The sequence below is a fragment of the Typha angustifolia genome, chromosome 2 (assembly GCF_048772165.1).
Source record: "Typha angustifolia cultivar Huaian chromosome 2, ASM4877216v1, whole genome shotgun sequence".
NCBI classification, from domain to species: Eukaryota; Viridiplantae; Streptophyta; class Magnoliopsida; order Poales; family Typhaceae; genus Typha; species Typha angustifolia.
The window spans coordinates 7,299,677-7,318,996 of NC_133240.1; the positions used below are offsets into that span (position 1 = coordinate 7,299,677).

Below are 19,320 nucleotides of genomic sequence, written 5' to 3' on the forward strand. Positions count from 1 at the left end.
GAGAGTTGCTAGATCATTTGGCCTATAATGGCGAGAAAATAAAACATATTCATTAAGTTTCTTCGCTACATTTATTAAGTTTCACTTCTAGAAAAAGTATTATAAAAGACATCCTAAAAATAAATGGACCAGTGACTGTGACGGTCCGAACATTAAGCTGCTAATCTTTTACTGAGAGAAAAAGATTATTTGTGGGTAGCAATATCACTCAAATTTCCTTTCTTTTTTCCTCTCTTATTTTATTATGTCATGGTAACGGCCTAAATCGCCAGCCCAAGACCCCTTTTTGACTTCTATCCGCTCACGCCCAAGCGAGACTCCCAAGAATATCGTTTAGAATCGAAAGCCAAAAATATTAAGGATTAAATATATTTAACTGTCTTTATATTTTACTCTATGTATTTTAAATTTTTTTTAACTAATTTCTGTACTTATAACTAAAGTAAGATACTTAATTTTTTTATTAAATTTAATCAAGTATCATAACTATTTTAATAATTTAGCTTTATTATTTTAAAATCTGTACGCCAAGTATAATCATTGTATTATTTTTAAACAAGTATAATCATTCCAGTATAATTTAGCTTCATTATTTTTAAACAAACGATATTTTAATTATTTTGATATTATTTTATTAAATTTAATAAAACTTCTTTGGCTTCTCAAAAAACACCAGTAATTTTATAATATTAATAATTAGGAGTTAGATTAACAGTGGCATCTATAAGATTGGCCTTCGCATTGACCGGGCCCATTAAGATTATTGACTATGAGTCAAATTCTATCCGAAGATTAAGAATGCCCTTATCATGCAGACGGATACCAACTACCTCTATGTAAGAGATTAAGCTGAAGTAGCTACATGAAGCACAGTTAAGAGTTAATTCTGCACACATATGCTATAATATTTATCTTTTATGTACTAAATTAGTGAGATGATAAAAGATTATACTCTCTAGATGATTTTGTCAGAGGGGATTCTAGACTATCTGCAAGATTGCTAGAAGCCGGACAACGGGAACGACAAGATATCTCCTTTTTGACTTTACCTTATCGCTCTTCTAGAGAGGGAGAGAGAGGAAAAAATTATTCCCATTTGGTTGCTACTATGAAGAAGAATAGCGATTTATCCATGGATAGCATTTGTGAGTAGTGGGGTTGCCATTTTAGCTCAATGATGGGGTTTTATCACCACAAGGTCACGAGTTCTATATTTTCATGTGGCAAGTTTAACTCTTTGCTAGATTCTAAAAATTGAACAGTATCGACTATTCCGGGTCATAGATTATATTTATTCAATATGAGTTTAATTTCTACTAGATTTATCTACGGTTAAGCTGTTACGGTCCGATTATATGGATTAGGTTAGTCAAGTCAGTTGAATTGAGTTGAGTTAAATCAACTTGAGTTAGTTAATTAGTTTTTATCTTATTATTTTAAATTTTAAATAAATCGAATAATTTGTATGTAGATCCGATCCACTAAGAATTTTTACTTGGTTTAGTCAAATTATTACTTTTGTTTATTATAGTCGTTAAATTGCATTTATCTTTCTATGAGTAGATCATAGCCGTGGAAATATTCTGATATTTTAAACTCTAGCCACCTTCCTTCACCAGTAGCTACCCTATATTGCAGTCATTCACCCCCACTCTTGGTCGTTCGCCATCCTGATCTTGCTCAACTATTTTAATTATAACTTTTCATTTGGATCTTCGATTGATTTCATTCCAAAGCCATTAGATCTGAGACTTCGTTCCAGATCTACTAGATTTATCTACCACCAAAGTCAAAATATTTATTTCAGAATTTTCAAAAGAACTTTAAGAAAATTAAAATTCAATATTTGACTTGAATATCAACCATATGAATGGGAGAGTAAAACTGATGGAGGAGAGTTCACCTAACAGTACACAATCTATGAATCCATTATTCTCTCATAAGTTTTCTAGAATGTTATTTCTTTATGGGTTATTAGATAAGTCTTACCTCCTTTGTACTCCGGTCAAAAATCCTTTTACTGTAAATTTTGTTTTATTTCACTGTATATTTTTTGAACTTTTAACACGTTACAATTGCTAGGTTAGGTTCTCCACCAACGTTTATGATGTCTCCGCTTTTTTATCTTAAAAATTACTGTTAGTTTGAATAAAAAATTGCTCAACCTCGTAATTTAATTTTCAGGGATACATATTTAACAAAACTCGGATCATTGAAGTCATTTAAATCATCCCTGTAAAAAGATACTTATAGTTACGATTTAGTCGAAAATTTAGGATAGCGTAGTGATAAAAAGAATTAAAATAATAAATAAATTCTATTTAGCTCTCTCTTTTATTGTTGTCCACTCTTTTGCACATAAGCTTAGTAATAAAGTGAGACGTTAACCCGTATATTTAACTGGTTTAATGATAAATTTATTGGTCTAATTATTGCATATAACCAAATCAAAATCATTTATTTGACCTTCTTAGTAAATTTATAATATATTTTTTTTCTCGTCCCGAGCTAAAATTTACAATTTTGGCATGCAATTATTGCTCCACATACGTTCCTTTCAACTTGCTTTCAGTAAATAGGAAAGAGTATTTCAAATCAAGGGCAATTACGTCAAGAGAGAGAGATGTTTGCCGAACGTTTCCCAAATTACTCCCCGCTCCCATTTACACACCTCCCCAAAAAAGGCAACACCTTAGGACGGCGAGTACTTTTCCACGATTACCCCTTCGCACCTGCCGAGAATAACGAGAACGCCCTTGTGCAATTTCGCGCACGCCCGTTGGACTAATGAAGTGACCGAACTGCCCCTTCTTTCCGTTAGAATGCTTGAAACCTAAAATGACATTAAATGATCCGGCAAAAATGGAAGGCCTGGCCCAAGTAATTCTCAGAGAAGTGAAGGGTATTATGGTAATGTGGACCACCAGCAAAGCCATCTCATGCACACTGCCCAAAACTCAACACTCCTCTCTTCATCTCCGCAGTGTTGCTTGGTTTCTCTGCTTCAATCTCGCCACCATTTCTAAAGTCATTTCTAGTAGAGAGAGAGAGAGAGAGAGAGAGAGAGAGAGAGAGAGTTCCTAGATATTGGAAAAGAAAGGAAGGTCTTTTTGAAATTGTTGATGGAGAGAGGAGTTCATAGAAATGGAAAGGAGCAACCTTTGCTTCCAACCAAGTTACGAAATCCATGATTGAGAAGTACCCAAATGCCATTTTCCTGAGATTTACCTAAAAAAGTGAAGAGATTAGGAATCTGTTCATATTTCCTGTTTCAATAGCACAAGAGCATTGCTACTGGTGGCAAGAAGAAGATGATTAAGAAAGCCCATGTGATGCTTCCCTGAGATTTACCCACAAAATCCCAAGAGGAACAGGGCCACCTTTTCCATTGCATCTGTTTAGATCCAAGAAAGGAGTTACAAGAAGAAGAAGAAGAAGAAGAAGAAGAAGAAGAAGGAAGAGGTGATGGGTTGTTGCCATTCTCACCTAGAGAGGCAAGAAGCCGTGTCTCGCTGCAAGGCTCGGCGGCGGTACATGAAGCAATTGGTGAAAGCTCGGCACGACTTCGCTGCTTCCCACTCCCTCTACCTCCGAGCTCTGCGCTCCACCGGCGCCGCCTTGCTCCAATTTGCCAATGCCGAGACCCACCTCGACCTCCTCCACAACCACCTCCCTCCTCTCCCATCTCCATCTCCGTCACCACCTCCTCCTCCCCCTCCTCCCATCTCCCCATCGCCGCCGCCGCCTCCTCCTCCACCTCCTCCTCCGATGAGCCCGAGCTCTGACAACTGGGCCTCGTCGGTTACCGCATCTCCAATTCTCCCCCCGCCCCCGCCGCCGCCCCCGTCTTCAAGTTGGGATTTTTGGGACCCATTCGTCCCCTCCTCGTCCCGGTCAGCCACCGAGGAGGAGTGGGAGGACGCCACCACCACTGTCTCCGCATCCACGGCCGCCGCCGCGGTGGTTCCCCCGCCTTCGGCGGTAAGTGGGTATTCTAAAGACTCCGCGAGCGAGCTCGCCGTGGTGGTTGCTCCAAGGAGCAGGAAAGATTTATCCGAGATTGTTAAGGAGCTGGATGAGTACTTCCTCAAGGCTGCCGAGGCCGGGACTCGGGTATCGGCGATCCTGGAAGCTCCCAATTGTGACTTCCCTTCTAACAATGGACTAACAGGTGAGTTCTTTGCTTGAATTCCTTCATGTTAGCTACCACAGAATCTCACTTCTTGGTTTTAAACAATGTAGGAAAAGTTTTTAGCTACGGGAGGAGCTTTAACCCATTGGTATGGTCCCGGGGCTCCAACACGAAGACTGATGGCTTAATGGTGAGAGGAGTTGGCAATGGTGATGGAGTTGGAATTCTTAGGATGAGTCACTGCTCTACGGTAGAAAAGCTCTACGCTTGGGAGAAGAAGCTGTACCTTGAAGTGAAGGTACAGTAATTCCTCAAAAAATTTCCCTTTATCATTTGTTTGCTTTGCTTTTGCTTTTTTGCCGGTGCCCTGCTCCATGTTCTCTTCTTTCTTTCTTGTCATTTTGTGTTCATGTTCCATCTGCTTGATCAGATCTCACAGGCACTAACTTTATACATGGCGTTTGTGTACCCTCTTTGTTCTGTTTCTCTTATTTTATGTAGTTGTGGTGGGTCCAAGAATGATACAGAAGCTGAGAGGTAGCAAATATTGCAGTTTGGAATGAGGAAAAAAAAAAGTAGTCACAAGGACAAACAACCACATGGAATGCTTGTTTCCTTTAGAGTAATGTTCGCTCATTGCCTGCTTTGTGCACTAAATATTTGAGCTCTTTTTGTTCCTTTTGTTTCTACCAGAGTTATGAGAGCATCAAAGAGGAGCATGGGAAGAGGGTGGGCTTATTGAGGAGGCAAGAGGCAAAGGGAGTGGACTATGTGAAGATTGAGAAGAATAGAATGCAGATTGAGAGCTTGGAGTCCAAGATGCTGGTGGCTACTCAGGCTATAGAGACCACTGCTTCTGAGATCATTAGGCTGAGGGAGTCTGAGCTCTTTCCTCAGCTCCTTGAACTAGTTACTGGGTGAGTTCTCTTATCTTTCTTTGTCTCTCTCTCATATAAATAACAAAAAAGAAAAAGAAATCTTCACTTGTTTCCTATATTCTATGTTGTACACAAGGACACAAAAGAATTGGTTGGATATGTGGACCTGCTAGTACTGCTCTTCTTACTTGATTATAGGTTGACTGTCAGAATCCATATGGGTCTCAAAAGGAGGAGAAAGTGAAAGGGGGTAATGCCACTTTAACCTTTCCTTTCTGCTAACCCACTTAATTGTATTAATGGGTACTCCTACAAAGCCACCTGACCTCGTATTTATTGGGGGATAAGCAAATAGAGAACAGCTTGAATTCCATCCGTTCTACATCTTTTTAATATTATGCAGTGACAAGACTGAACCATCATTGATGTGGTGTTATATGATATATCATATCAATCGTATCATGTCAAGTATATCATCGTTATTAATTTCCTGCAACAATAATACCTTTACTGTCATTGATTTTATTATCATTATGCTATTCACTTTTAGATGATTAACTATGTGACTTAGCATAATGAATACTTTCTTATAGGTCATAGGAATTTTAAGCATATGATGGACTTTTACAAAACCAAGAAGAGGAACTTTGTACCATGATAACTTATCAACTATTCTAAAAGTTTAAGCTATTTAAAATAAGTGGTTTTGTATTTTTATATTCTAACGAAGTTGTTATTCCTTTCCATGTATCTCTTGTCTATGGTTGGTAATTCGTTCTTTGGTTTATAATGCAGATGTAGCTTCAAAATTGTATATACAAATACTTCCTACAATAAGTTGATAACACCTAATAACCTCCAACAAAAATTTGACTATGCTGGCAAGATGTTTCATTCAATCTGATCTTTTTCTAGTTGGCAGATGTACTTCTGTGAACTGCCTACTTCTGCTTGTCTACTTCTTGGGCTCTTTCTTTTTGTTGGGTTGTTTAACGAACCAGGGAATTACAGCTACAATTTGTTGGTAAAAGAAGGCATTCAAATGCATGAGGCTCCTTCCAATATTAGGCTTTGCACCATGACTCCGTCAAGTAATGGCAATGTGATGATGGCAAGTCTTACCTTCATACTAAGTGATACCCTCTTCTTCTCACTTCAAAGTGGATAAACAAACCGAATAATGAATAATCAAATCCAGACGATGCATATTATCAAGTCAAAATGAAAGAAGTACTACCGCATTATACTTCATAACACCATATCTTCAAGTTCATTATTTTTCATAAGTTTGGCATTTCACCCTTTTCTTGTTTGATAATGTAGCATTCTTTGGTGTTTGCTTCTTTCTGCTTCTGAATTGCAGTTTGATGGGCATGTGGAGGAGCATGTATGAGTGTCATCAAGTCCAGACTCACATTGTCCAGCAGCTTGAGTACCTCAACAATGCTCTGAGTACTAATCCTACCTCCAATGTACATCGTCAGTCTGCTCTCCAGTTGGAGCTGGAGGTTGAACGCTGGTACTCGGCCTTCTGTAGTCTCGTCAATTCCCAAAGAGATTACATCTATTCACTCACGGGCTGGCTCCGCCTCTCCCTCTTCCAGTGCCACCACGACCCACTTGCTAAACCTCAGCAGAATTCTGACATCTACTCCTTATGTGAGGAGTGGCAGCTTGCCATCGATCGAATTCCTGACAAAGTAGCTTCTGAGGGAATCAAAAGTTTCTTGACAGTAATCCACGCTGTCGTCATTCAACAGGCGGAGGAGCAGAAGCAGAAGAAGAGGTCAGAGATGGCATTTAGAGAGCTTGAGAAGAGGGCAGAACAACTTAGAGCTCTGGAGTCTAAATACGGTCCATATTCTGTATCTGAAGGTTATGGAGGAACGATGCGGAAACCACCTGTAGTAGAGAAGCGCGATAAGGTGGAGTCTTTGAAGGCCAAGGCGGAGGACGAGAAGAGCAAATACGAGAAGAGTGTGGGGGTCACAAGAGCCATGACTCTAAACAACTTGCAGACTGGTTTTCCAAATGTTTTCCAATCAATGACTGGCTTCTCTAGTGTCTGCATGCAGGCGTTTGAATCGGTGCACAACCACCAGAGAAGTTCTGATAGGGTGCTCGACTTGAAGAGGCTGCTAACCTGAGAGATCTATGAAGAATGACACATCACTGTATAAATTGTATACAGTTTCAGAACAGCAAGGTGGATTTTACAAGCTTATTTAGCTTTAACTCTAGTTTCAAGAGCAAGTGTTAGATTAACGTATCGTCTCTTATCTATTTGCGTTGGTATAGTCGGATGAGGGCCACTTAGATCTTTTGTATTAAACTAGCACTGAGTTGTTGAATCAATCATTAGATTCAATGCAATTTTAGTTTTTGGCACCTGCATATCTTACTGAAAGTGATGCATTTAGATGGAACTGTGCGAAGTTTATTTGCATTTAGATTTTGCATTGATCAATTCATGGAATGTTCGAGATCACATTGACTCCCACACGAGTTCTAAAATTGAATTCAATTTGATAAAAGAAATCATATCAACAACAACTCATAGCCTTGAAATGTGCAAAATCTACAACGATTTTGACCAAATATTCCATAAGGTGTTGTACAACAAAGTTGTAAGCTAGAATTTATCCTCTTCCTCTTTCGGTAACTGTAGACCTGTAGCTTGACATCCTGTTTGCTGCTGCCTCTCAGATTTCCTATGAAGTTCTCCACTGCAGCTCGATTTGAATCCGACCATTCTTTGAGTCAATAAGATGATATCTTTCATTGATTCGCTTGTTGCTCACAACATCTGCAAGTGCTATATCCACATAACCCAAAGGTTCCTGAGAAAATTATCTGAAGGTTAAATTTCTTCAAAGCACCAATTACCATAATATCACGGTATATATTTGCTTCAAGAATACAGCACCTTCAAAAAAAAATTTCTCTCATGTCCTCGTTACGAGGAATTTCGAAAGAAAATGGTCTTTTCTATATTGGAGAAAGATCACGTACCACATAATCCACGGATATGTTGAGCTTCAAATAAGAAATGTTCTCCAAACAAACTAGCTCAAAATAAATCAAACGAATAGGATAAAAAAACTGATGCACGACTCTGTTCAGTCCGATAAAGATCACACACTAGTTAGAGCTCTGGTGGAACGATGCCGATAAAATCAAGAGTTATACTTATAAAGCATGCTTAAAATTATTCGAGAATAAGACGTTCGACCAGTCATAAAGCATAATTAGACAATCATGTCCAAATATCAAAACTTACTAAAGTCACAGTCCAGCATATAGCTATATTATCTAGTATAGTGAGACAAGGGATAAGAAGCTGAAAAGAATAAAGCCAAAGTTGTACCTTCGAGTATATTAACCCCTTGTTTGGTGGCCTACTAACTACCTCTACATGAATTTTATCGTGAATAGGTGGTTCCTCGCATACAAACTGGAACTCCTCCTCCCATCGTGGATCCCTGTTTTTCTTTATATGCTGCATCCAAAAAATGACCTCAGTATTAGATGAGGAAAGATGAAGTAAGATTCAACGTTGAAGCACTCTGAACATATGAAGCATGACACCTTAGTTCTTTTCTCCTCTCCTCTGAAAATGATTCGCACATAGGGGTTGGTATGATGTTTTCCTTCAAGGTCTTGAGCTTCATGAACAACAACAACAAGCAAACCACCACCAGATGGAGTGCCATCTGGAGCATTTTCTATAACACTTGTATCTTCGCTGATATCTTTTGGTAGACCTTCTTCCTTGAAAGGCTTATATGTCACTTCCAGAACAAGCTGTCCACGTGCCTTCTCGTTTTGGATATCATTTAGATCCATATTTTTAAGCAAGTCCAGAGACAATGTTTTGGTCTCATCAGGAGTAAGGTCTTTCAATTGAATGATGTTTACACCCATTCTTTCATGTTTCCCAACCTAAACAAAATATAAATAAACTTAGAATAAACTCGGATATGACAAAAGTTAACAACAGATTGTTAAAGGAGTAAAGATAAATAAGAAAATTGGTAAATGAAACAAGACATGCCTGTTCCCAGTCGTAGACCCTAAGCTCTAAGGATTGAGTTTCTGGATCTTTAACGACAAGCTTGAATTCCTCATTCCATTCAGGGTTGAGATTACTGTGCTTCACTGTAGTTTTCTTGGAGGGAAGCTTATCATCCAACAGCTTAAGTTTCACATATGGATCTGATTTACCCATAAAATCTTTCTTTCGCAAATTATTTGCCCTGACAACCTTCACATATAGAATCCCGACAGGCTTCTTTGTGGTTCTGCAAGATTGTAAAAATGGATTAGTTGCAGTCGTTGTGATCAATGTTTGTTTTCCTCGTAAGATAATAGAATGATTCTTAGCAACACATGACATGTAGTTACTCTGAAGGATCCATAATTGGAACTTCTAGTGTCCTAGGCCACAGATACATATTTGCAACATGATCCTTGATGATCTCCTGCAGATGGATCCAGCACAGAAAGGTAAAGGTTCAGAGGAGTCAATCTGGTGATGTATTCTACATTATCCATTTTGATGATCAATAATAATAAAAAAAAAGCAGAACTAAATTGCGGGAATAATACATTGGTGTTTATGTGAACAATAATGAATTGGTAATATATGCTCTTTAAAGCCCACATAACAGCCAATCAAATAGAAATAGAGAATAGTTATGAATGGCAGTTGTGGCAACCATTTCCATCTTCACATTTTGAACATCAAATCTAAAGCATTTGTATGCATGAAGAAGATAACCAACGAAGAGTTTGATATCTGAAATTCTTTAAATTTTCAACTACTTGCAGAGATGAGAAAAGACCACAATCTTCACCTAAGAATTATAGTTGCAATTCTTACCAAAATAAGCAATTTCTTTCAAATATGAAACTAGCATAGATAGCCGATAACATACTTGCCAAGTAAATGTTTCAGAAAAGGGCATGATCTAAAAATATGGATACACAAGTTATCAAGCTGTGGTCAAAGTTGAAGTAGAAAGGAAACTCAGCATTCAAATATGAGGTTGAGCTGCAGTTAAACTGGAGACAGATATATAATGTACATTTGAATTTAATGCTTAGTCATCATAGAGCAAAAGATGAACTGTAACTGAATAGGGCAATACCTGAGCAAATCTATAAAGACCAGGAATGGCCATAAGATCTGCTCCCAGAAGTTTCAGTCCAAAGTCAACATGTGGCTGCAACAGGAAGACATGAATGAAGGGAAAGAACCAATGATAAAAGGAGAGAAAAACAAAATGATCTGCCTACTCACATACCTTCTCCATGAGAGACACAAAGATTTTTGCAAAGCAAGGAAAGCTAGGGACCAATGGCTTCAAAGTAATGCGTGGTGCAGCAAAGATTTGCAAATCCACTACCTGAAAAATTCCAAATGTATAGACAGTCTAGTTGGCCAACTTCGAAGAAAAAGATTTATTCCAAGTACAGAGTGCATGCAGTATAGAGAAAGATATTCAGATTCCTTGTCGTTTCACTCTATGAGGAAGAAGCTGCAAATTACTTGAACAGTTGCCTTTAGCCCATATGCCTTAACAACAACAGTAACATTAGGATTTCCAGCCCACTTCAGTGATGGTTCCATTATCAACTCCTGCTCCTCTGTAACATAGACTTTCATTCCTGAAAGAAGAAAATTTTATCCAATGCTGTATCAGATAAGAAATCATACATAGAATGCTGAAAGAATGTGCCATTAGAAAAGCAATCAAGATGGCAGTTTCTCCATCCCCTATTTCAGAGAGAAGGGGAAAGGACGGTCAAATATAAACATGGTTTGCTGGATTGGCCGATCAGGATCGGTCCGATCCGAACTCTCTCTTTCTCTTTTTCTCTCTTTCGCTCTTTCTTCTCGCTCTCTCTTTCATTCTTTTTCCTCTTTTTATCTCCTTATTATATAGTTATTGTTTTTCATACGGAGAGATCTAGCTCCGACAAACTCTGACAAACTTCGACAAACTCTAATATATAGTTTTTTAATTTTATTTCTTTTTTCTCTCTTTTTTTTATTTATTCCACTCTCTCCATTTTTCTTCTCTTTTCTTCTTTTTTTCACTGCACCGTGGTTTTTCTTTCTTTTATTTAGTTTTCTTACACTCGCTTCTTTCTAATCTCTTATTCTTTTCAGTTTTCATTGTACCATAGTTTTTATTTTTTATTTTTTATTTTTATAATTTTTATAAGTTTTTCTGTAATTTTAAATAATATTTAGAATTTTATGTAATTAAAAAGTCTGATCTAATCCAGACAATCGATATTACCGATAATGCTAATCTAGTCGATACGTATCATTATTTCGGAAGGCCAATTCTGATCTTGATCCCAATTTTTTGAACAAGCATCATGATGAGTCGACAGATTTTAGTGCATAGTGATATGTTGCTATGTAGCTACCCATGTTTACTTGAATCAATCCAAGTTAAAGGAATATAATTGTTAAACATACAAGGACTCGGGGTTGGCAGCCTTTGTGGCGGGAAAGAGTATAACATAACACATCAGATCCTACTTTGAAATTTTGGCAAAAAATTGAACAGTTCTGGCTGAAATGTATTGTACCAGGCAGAAACCAGAAATATTACATTTTTTGTCCTTAATTCTTAACCTTTATCAGCCAAAACCATTATATTTTGGTCAACACATTTCATTTTTTTCAGGGGTCAAAAACCGAAACTAACCAAACCTCCAAAGTCCAAACCATGCATTAGATAGTAAATCAGTTGGTATCTTATTTCTCACAATATAGTGTTCACTTATTTCAGTATTCTGTGATATCTTTGCTTCTCTAAGATCTTGATCAGATGATGAAAGAGGCAGGCCACGCCAAAGTATATAATTCTGAGACCTCGGACCTATATAGGTGGGAATATTAGAAGCCTTTACTTGTTTCTTCCTCTCAAATTATAGCAAAATTTCCACATCCAGAAGTTTGCAAAAAGGAAAAATAAGAGATTGTACATGCTGATGGACATTAAAGCTACCATGATGGCAATGCTAAATTACTAATGTCATTGTCAATTTGTAGATTCACACACAAAAAGCAGAAGTAAGTTTATCAGAACTAACCTTGAAAAGTAGGTGGGAGAGAACCCAGAGTAAATGTTTCAAATTCAACAGAGTTAATTTTGTACTTCACAGTATTCTCAGCAATGATCGGCGTTGCAATTTCTTTGGCTGTTCTGCAGATTGCCTAGACAAGGAACAATATATGACAATGCTGAACAAATAACATCACAACTAGATATTTGGAATGCCCAGCATCTTTGAAGGGACATGGTGACTTGCCATAGAAACAAACCTTATCCAGATAAGGCCACATCATCTCCAAGAACTTGTTTAGCCAATCAATCTACCAAATGAGAAAAAGGAAATAATCAAAAATCAAAATTTCAATACTGCTTGTATAACCAAATTAGACCTCAACAAATCAAGTTCAAACTTAACCAGAGACCACATACTCGATCATAGTCTGGATTTTTCACCCATAAAGGAATTTCAGGAAGCATCCGTTCCAAAGATTTTGAGTCATGTTCCAAAAGTGGACGAACTTTAGGGACCTGAAAAAAGAAAAAAAGAATAAAAAAGGCTAGCATCAAATATCATATTTTGATCAAGGAACAAGATACAATTTAACACCAACCATAATATTCTTTAGTTTGGTATCTAAGTACAAGCTTTAGCAAGAGAGGTATGACGAAATAACAGAGTTGATTTCAGACATTCTGCCCCTTTTTTCTTCTGGTACAACCCCTCATTGTCTTTATACTATCTCGTGCTCGTGCTCATGGACCTTCTTGTCAGTCTGTCAGAAGCTGAGAGATTGCAGCCTCTGATACAATCGCTCCATTAACTCCTATTTATGAGCACCAAAATCAAAATAATCTAGATACCACATGTGCTTCCTAAATGGAACAGTATGTTCAAGCTCATGATGGTTGCCAAAAGATACTGCAGTGAGCTCACTTGGTTGAACAACAGTATACTGACACTGCATTGCAATTAATTTTTTTTTTAAAAAAAAATCCTTTCCCACCACAGGTTAGTGTCACTGTTTAATAACCTGTGATCCATGACAGGACTTTACCTTTAAATCCCCTCAATTAGAAAGCCACTTTAGTTTAAGGGATAAGACTTGAATGTTTTCTTACCAATCATGCAAATTATATACTGGTGAGGGTAGCAACTCTAATCAGTTTACCAAGATATATCCTGGCAGGAATTTTGGCTATTCTCATTGATACTTATCCTAAAAATAGAGATTGAAAATTTCCTAACCTTGCCTCTTAAAAAAAGATTCCCATGCTACCAATCTTAATTCATGACCTTTTATTTTTATTTCTTCAATTTTACAAGAGCACCAAAATATCTAAATTCAGTTGAAGGTAGTTCGATTTTTATTAACCCTGATCTAATTATCCGCACTATCATTCATTTAGGGGATGGCGAAATCTATCATATCTCATCAAGAAGTAAGTATAAATAGACCACCACGTTCCACAACAACAACAACAACAAAAAAGACAATCATCAAGCAAACATAATTCATCAACAAAATGGATGATATAATCTACAAACTATTCGCTCCAAATAAGAAGAAAATAAAAAGATACTACACACTGCTCGAGCAAATAAGAAGCAAACAAGAAAATATCTCACGTAACAGGCACATAGAACACATCACAACAAGAACTCCTTGAACAAGAAAACATTCTAAATCAGAAAACCCACGAATTGAAACAAATAATGGAGACAGAGGGCTACCTTGACATCACTGGGCTGGAAGTAGATGAAACAGTAATACCCAATAACGACCCCAGCCGTGAACCCAAAGCCAAATCCGGAGAAACCCAGCACAGTACTCACAAACCCCATCTCCGATCAAATTCCACGAAGAATTCCAATCTCACCCTATACAATCCACGAAACATGTACAAGGGCCTTTATTGATGCTACAGCAAAGAAAAACTCAACCTAAGACTACCCTGTTAAGATTCTGTTCGATCACAAAGTTTTCGACGAGGGGACGATTCGAAGAAGATGGAGAGCATTACCTGAAAGGTGGCTCCTTTTGCGGTTATTTTGAGTTATCGTTGCTTTTGGAGGTGGGTTTTGGATTTGGATTTGGATTTGGATCGTCGGGTAAGGGTTGAGAGATTGGAATGGGATTCGATGCTTTGCGTTGCCAAAACGATTCGTTAAATGGTGTCTTCGAAGTAACCAAACAACCTCTCTCTCTCTCTCTCTCGTCTATATAAGGAGTGAGAGAAAAAGAAAATAAAAATTTACAAATAACACCTCATATTTCATATATATATATATATATAATTTATTATTCATGGGGGCGTAAACAACAATAAACTAAGATTTGAAATGGTATGTTTCCCCAAAAGAAGAGGAGTGTCGTCGAGATCTCGAAAAGTCTTTGAACTCGTTGCACGACACCTGTTGCATATTTGTCTTCGAGCTATGTGTCATGTGCTAACGTGGTAAGTTGTCGACTTAATAGCAATTGTTTAAGCCTCCCTTGTCTCAGAGAAGGCTGTTCGGAAATCTAAACTAAAATAATTCATTTTTTAACTAAAAAAAAAAGAACCTTCGATCAAATCGAAACAGAAATTTAGAAGTTTAAAGAATAAATTAAAAATAATATTCATGCAAATCGTCAGCTTTTCTTTTTCCAATTAAATCAGGAGTCTATTTGAAACTTATGTGGAACGAAATGAGTCATGATGTGATATTATTATATAGATTAGTCCCCGTTTCATTTGTAGAGATATTAATTTATTATTATCTCTCCTCTTATTCCATATACTTAAAAAAAAATTAATTTAATACTAATTAAAATTTATATTTTATTCTTAGATTTTTACTACTACTTTATATTCAATCAAAGTATTTTCTTTATTTAGTTCAAAATATTATAAATTTCTAATATATATTCAGTATTTATCAATTTTATAACACATCAAATATAATTATTACTTATTATATTATTATTTAACTAAATAATAAAATAGCTTATATGGGTATCGTGGTATTTCTCTCTTTCTGGTATGAAAATTTAGATGATATGTGACTTTTACAATTTGATCTCACGTGATATTTTAATTTATAATAATAAATATTAGTGTGTATCGTGTATGTAAATTATATTCATTCTGTTACGATAAAATGGGCATCAATTATGAAAAAAAATTAGGCAATCAGTTTTATATACTAAATCGAAAACCTAAAAGCAATTAAACTGATATTATTCGAGTTATACCACACAGCAATATTAAATAGGAAAAAATTCTATAAATTTACACCCTAACTTTTCTAATAATATGTTAGAAATCAAATTTTAATTTGCATATAGAAATTATTAATGATGAAAAGGCCGAGTACTGTAGCTTATTGGGTTAATAGATTTTCGGATATTATGAATATGAGCCCTTTTTCATGGATCATGGATGTACTAAACTATACACCGATCCTAACTTTCGCTTATTCACAATTTGACTCTTATTTTTCTTACTTGTAAATTTATAATTTAAATCTTACATTTCTATTCTTATTATCTTATTATGTGACATTAATATTTTATTTGTATTATGTAAAAAATATTAAAAATATCCGTATTCATCCGATGGCTCTAATTATGTTCATTGTAATCGTATAATCTTTTTGTATTTATTTTTAAGCATAATTAAGATGATCAAATATGCACAATTAGCACATATTTAACGGCACATTCAGGTTGACCTGGACGCTCTAATACAAAATCCCAACCTTAAAGATGCAAATAAATAGAATCATTAATCTGTTTGCTAAGTAAGCTAAGTAAGCTAAGTATTATTTGTACTTCCAAGAGATTGCACTCTATGAATGCCAAGCTCAACCTCCGGAAGTAGCCCAATCAATTATTCTATTACACTCTTTGTACGTATGAACAAAAGAATCATAGGCTTTCCACAGTGTTGTTAACAGCTTTAATAATGATACTCGAGCTGCTTTCAATGATAGAGTTTGGCTAATAAATGGATCAGTTGATTCAGTTCACCTCTAGTATTTCTAGCAGTGATACCAATACTGATCATAAGCCCCATCAAAGTTGAATGTGGAGAGATATCTTCACAATGTGGATTCCAGTTAACCCATAACTCTTCTATGTCAGTATTCTTGTTGCTTCCTTCTCCACGATGGAAGTAATTCCTAGCGATATGAATGGCTCTACTATGTGTTTCTCTTTCGTTTTGACATCTTCGAAGCATATTTTGTTCTTTGCCTTCCGGATCATCCAAAGTACAATGGCTACAACGACTTTAAATTTGTGTCAGTCCCCTCTAAGACCAATTATATGCAAACCAGTTAATATTTAAACTAAATGAGATATTGAGGTTGTGTCCAATGACCAACTATACCTCTAGATTTTGTTAGATTATCTTTTTTTATATCTAATTAAAATTATTTTTAAAAAAAATTAAAATTAAAAAATAAGACTAACTAATCGAGTTCGGGGCTTAGCCTCAAATCAAATAAAACCTAAAATATATCAACATTTATAAAAAAAAAATGGTATTCCACATTCATTCCAATTGATCCTGAGTTTTCAGGGCACCCTTCACTCAGAGTTCAAAGTTCTTAAGAGCGATTTTCCGAGTGCATAAAATCCATTTTGCTTTGTTGGCTAAGATACCCAAAGGTCTATATTTAGATTTCATTATAGTAATCCAAAAGGCACTGCCACCGTTAAAAAAACTTGAAAATAAATTTTCCTATTTAAAATTAATTTTGCCAATCGCAAGTCTTTAATAGCTAGATCATCCTCTGATTTGGGCTTGAGCTAGCAGGAAACAATGCTTCAAAAAAATTTCCGCATTATGCAGGAACGTGAGGTTTTCTTACACTGTGTAGATATGCAAGGTTATAATCCTGCACCGTGTGGTTATACAGGATTATAACTCTGCACTAGGAGATAGGAGAAAGAGAAAAAAGCAACTATAATTGATATGATAAGTAATTATGTGTTGTCATCTCAAATAGTAAAAATAGTAATCTTAAGTTATTAATAAATAGTTTTTTGAAAGTTGCATGAAATAAAATGAGAGAAAATATTAAATTAGTATACTAGAATAAAATAATATAGTATTTAATTACTATATCAAAATAATGAGGCTTATTATAGAATAAATATATTAGTATTCCATAAAATAAAAAGTGAGCTTAGTGATTAGATGAAGGGTATATTAGGAACCCAGATAGAGGCAAACTAATAATTAGGTATAACAATCACATCACAGTAGAAATGATCAGGATTTGGAGACCAATAAAAAGAAAGAAAAATATCCCGCTAAAAAGGAAGCCAGACAAAGAATTGTCTTAAGAGATCTCACAATGAGGAGAAAACCAATGGGAGGAGGGCATGCCATTAATTAGTAGGAAAAACTTGGAAAACTCTGATGCAAACTCTTAACCCAATCACACCACAGGCTAAGGCTAAGGGCTAAGGCCAAGGCATGGATAATGAATAGCCTTCTAGCTCAATTAAATAGAACCACTACTTGCCTATCACTTCCTGTTACAAAACCTACCAGTCATCCGTTACGGACTCTGAGGATTAAAAGATCCAGGGCGTCGCTTTCCACGTGCTCCGCCACTCGTCGTTCTCCCAAACAAACGGTTCCGATGATCTCAACGGCTAGCACGGAGTCCCGATCCAACGGCCCAGGTGGCCTGGGCGGCTACCGACCGTACCTGTCTCGGGCTTCGCAGCCGCCCGCGAGCTGCTGTTGTCGGTTAATTACTAAAAGTCTGCTTTTTGCAAAAAAGTCCAAATTTTCGAACCCAGAAAAAGAGAGGAAGAAACTATCCGTTGGGCTCCTCGCTCCTATATAAAGGACCCCATAGAAGAGACCACCCAATCTAAACAGTATACCAATATCTAACCTCATACGTATTAAACTTTTTCCTTTTGTTAGTACAACTTGATCTCTTGATCGTGGTTTTTTTGTTAAGATCAAGAACCATCAATGGAGAGTGTAGTGATGGATCGATACAATTCATACACAGTTTATCCAAGGAGGTTTGCTTCTATGGATCATAGAGGGGTTATGTTCAAGCCCTTCAACTCTCTTCCCAATTCAAACCAACCTCCTCTTCTCCCCTTGCCTTCTTTGAACTCCACCTCTCATGGGTCGTCTCCGAGAAGGGTGGTGAGTGGTCACCAGCCAAGGTGGAAGAAGCCACGGCCTTGTAGCAGTAGCCCAAAGAAGGAAGGAAAGGCTAGAGTGGTTCTTAGTTTTGCACAAGGGAAGGAGGAAAAGGAGAAGGAGGAGAGGGTGGAGTGGGTGGGTTCGTTGTACTCGGTGTCGCCGCCGCCGAGCAGCGTTCCGATGCCGAGTTTCTCGGTGGCGAGAGGAAGAGGAAGAGGAGGAGAGGGTGGTGGTGTGGATGCTTGCGCTACTGGGGAGCTACGACGCCTCCTTGGTCTTTAGGGTGGTGAGTTGACAACGGTGGTGGTGGTGGTGGAGGAGGAGAAAGGTTGGTAATTAGAGTTGAAATAATTGACATGAAGTGGCAATGTACATCTGAGTGACTTCATGCAGTACACTTAATTTTTCTACTTTTTTTTTTTTTGGTTCTCTTTTTGGTTGATGAATGCAATGATCGATAGAAAGTAGTAAAGAGTGTGATGTTGTGACGAGTAAACATAACTAAAATATGGTTTTAATTAGATGAGGTTTCAAATAAAGAGTATATGCTGCTTGAAAATTCACCTGTTTTACTTGGACAATTACAAGTTATTGGTAGAATAGTACGTGGTCGGTCATGGATAGATTTTGATATAATCTGATGATGGTGTGTAATGTTGACCATAAAAAAATAAACTTAATTACATATTAAAAGAAAGGGGTTTGATACATAATTAATCTTGGTTTTAATCATAAATAATCTTGGTTTTTAAAAAAGGCGTCAAAACTAATCTTATTAGAGACAGCGCTTCAAATGGGTTTCAGAATATGTAATATGTAACTGAACAGTTCAGATCTTGTTTGGTCAACCACAACATACAGAAGAAAATCTTTTGTCTCTCTTGGCAATGCATATGAGGCTACAAAATTGTTGGTCCTTGTTGAAGAGAGCCCTCAAGCGTGTGTTTAAGAGGCTTGATAAAGATAAATTGGGGATGCCAGAAGAAAGATAGCATTTAAGGACATGATATAACTCGCACTGAAGACCTTGAAGACTTGGAAGGCACTTTTATCTTCAATCTATTAAAAC

The 19,320-nt window shown here is 36.7% G+C and overlaps 2 protein-coding genes across 3 annotated transcripts; one reads left to right on the top strand and one right to left on the bottom strand.

Moving 5' to 3' along the window:
• Positions 1-3,386: 3,386 nt before the first annotated feature.
• Positions 3,387-7,411, top strand: LOC140768974 (protein ALTERED PHOSPHATE STARVATION RESPONSE 1). Its single transcript, XM_073109470.1, has 4 exons — positions 3,387-4,171; positions 4,243-4,430; positions 4,826-5,049; positions 6,374-7,411. The coding sequence occupies exons 1-4, from the start codon at positions 3,466-3,468 to the stop codon at positions 7,155-7,157; spliced, it is 1,902 nt and encodes a 633-aa protein (XP_072965571.1). The 5' UTR covers positions 3,387-3,465; the 3' UTR covers positions 7,158-7,411.
• Positions 7,412-7,516: 105 nt separating this feature from the next.
• LOC140768982 (synaptotagmin-2-like) lies at positions 7,517-14,296 on the bottom strand. 2 transcript variants are annotated; one of them, XM_073109483.1, is made up of 13 exons: positions 14,109-14,296; positions 13,819-13,965; positions 12,516-12,614; positions 12,356-12,406; positions 12,124-12,247; positions 10,562-10,680; positions 10,317-10,418; positions 10,161-10,235; positions 9,415-9,491; positions 9,065-9,311; positions 8,599-8,952; positions 8,378-8,509; positions 7,517-7,850 (listed from the first exon to the last, which is right to left on the bottom strand). In XM_073109483.1, the coding sequence occupies exons 2-13, from the start codon at positions 13,927-13,929 to the stop codon at positions 7,722-7,724; spliced, it is 1,620 nt and encodes a 539-aa protein (XP_072965584.1). In that variant the 5' UTR covers positions 13,930-13,965; positions 14,109-14,296; the 3' UTR covers positions 7,517-7,721. The 2 variants fall into 2 exon arrangements, with proteins under 2 accessions (XP_072965584.1, XP_072965591.1); XM_073109490.1 differs by having other exon boundaries at positions 13,819-14,006.
• Between the last annotated feature and the right edge of the window lie 5,024 nt (positions 14,297-19,320).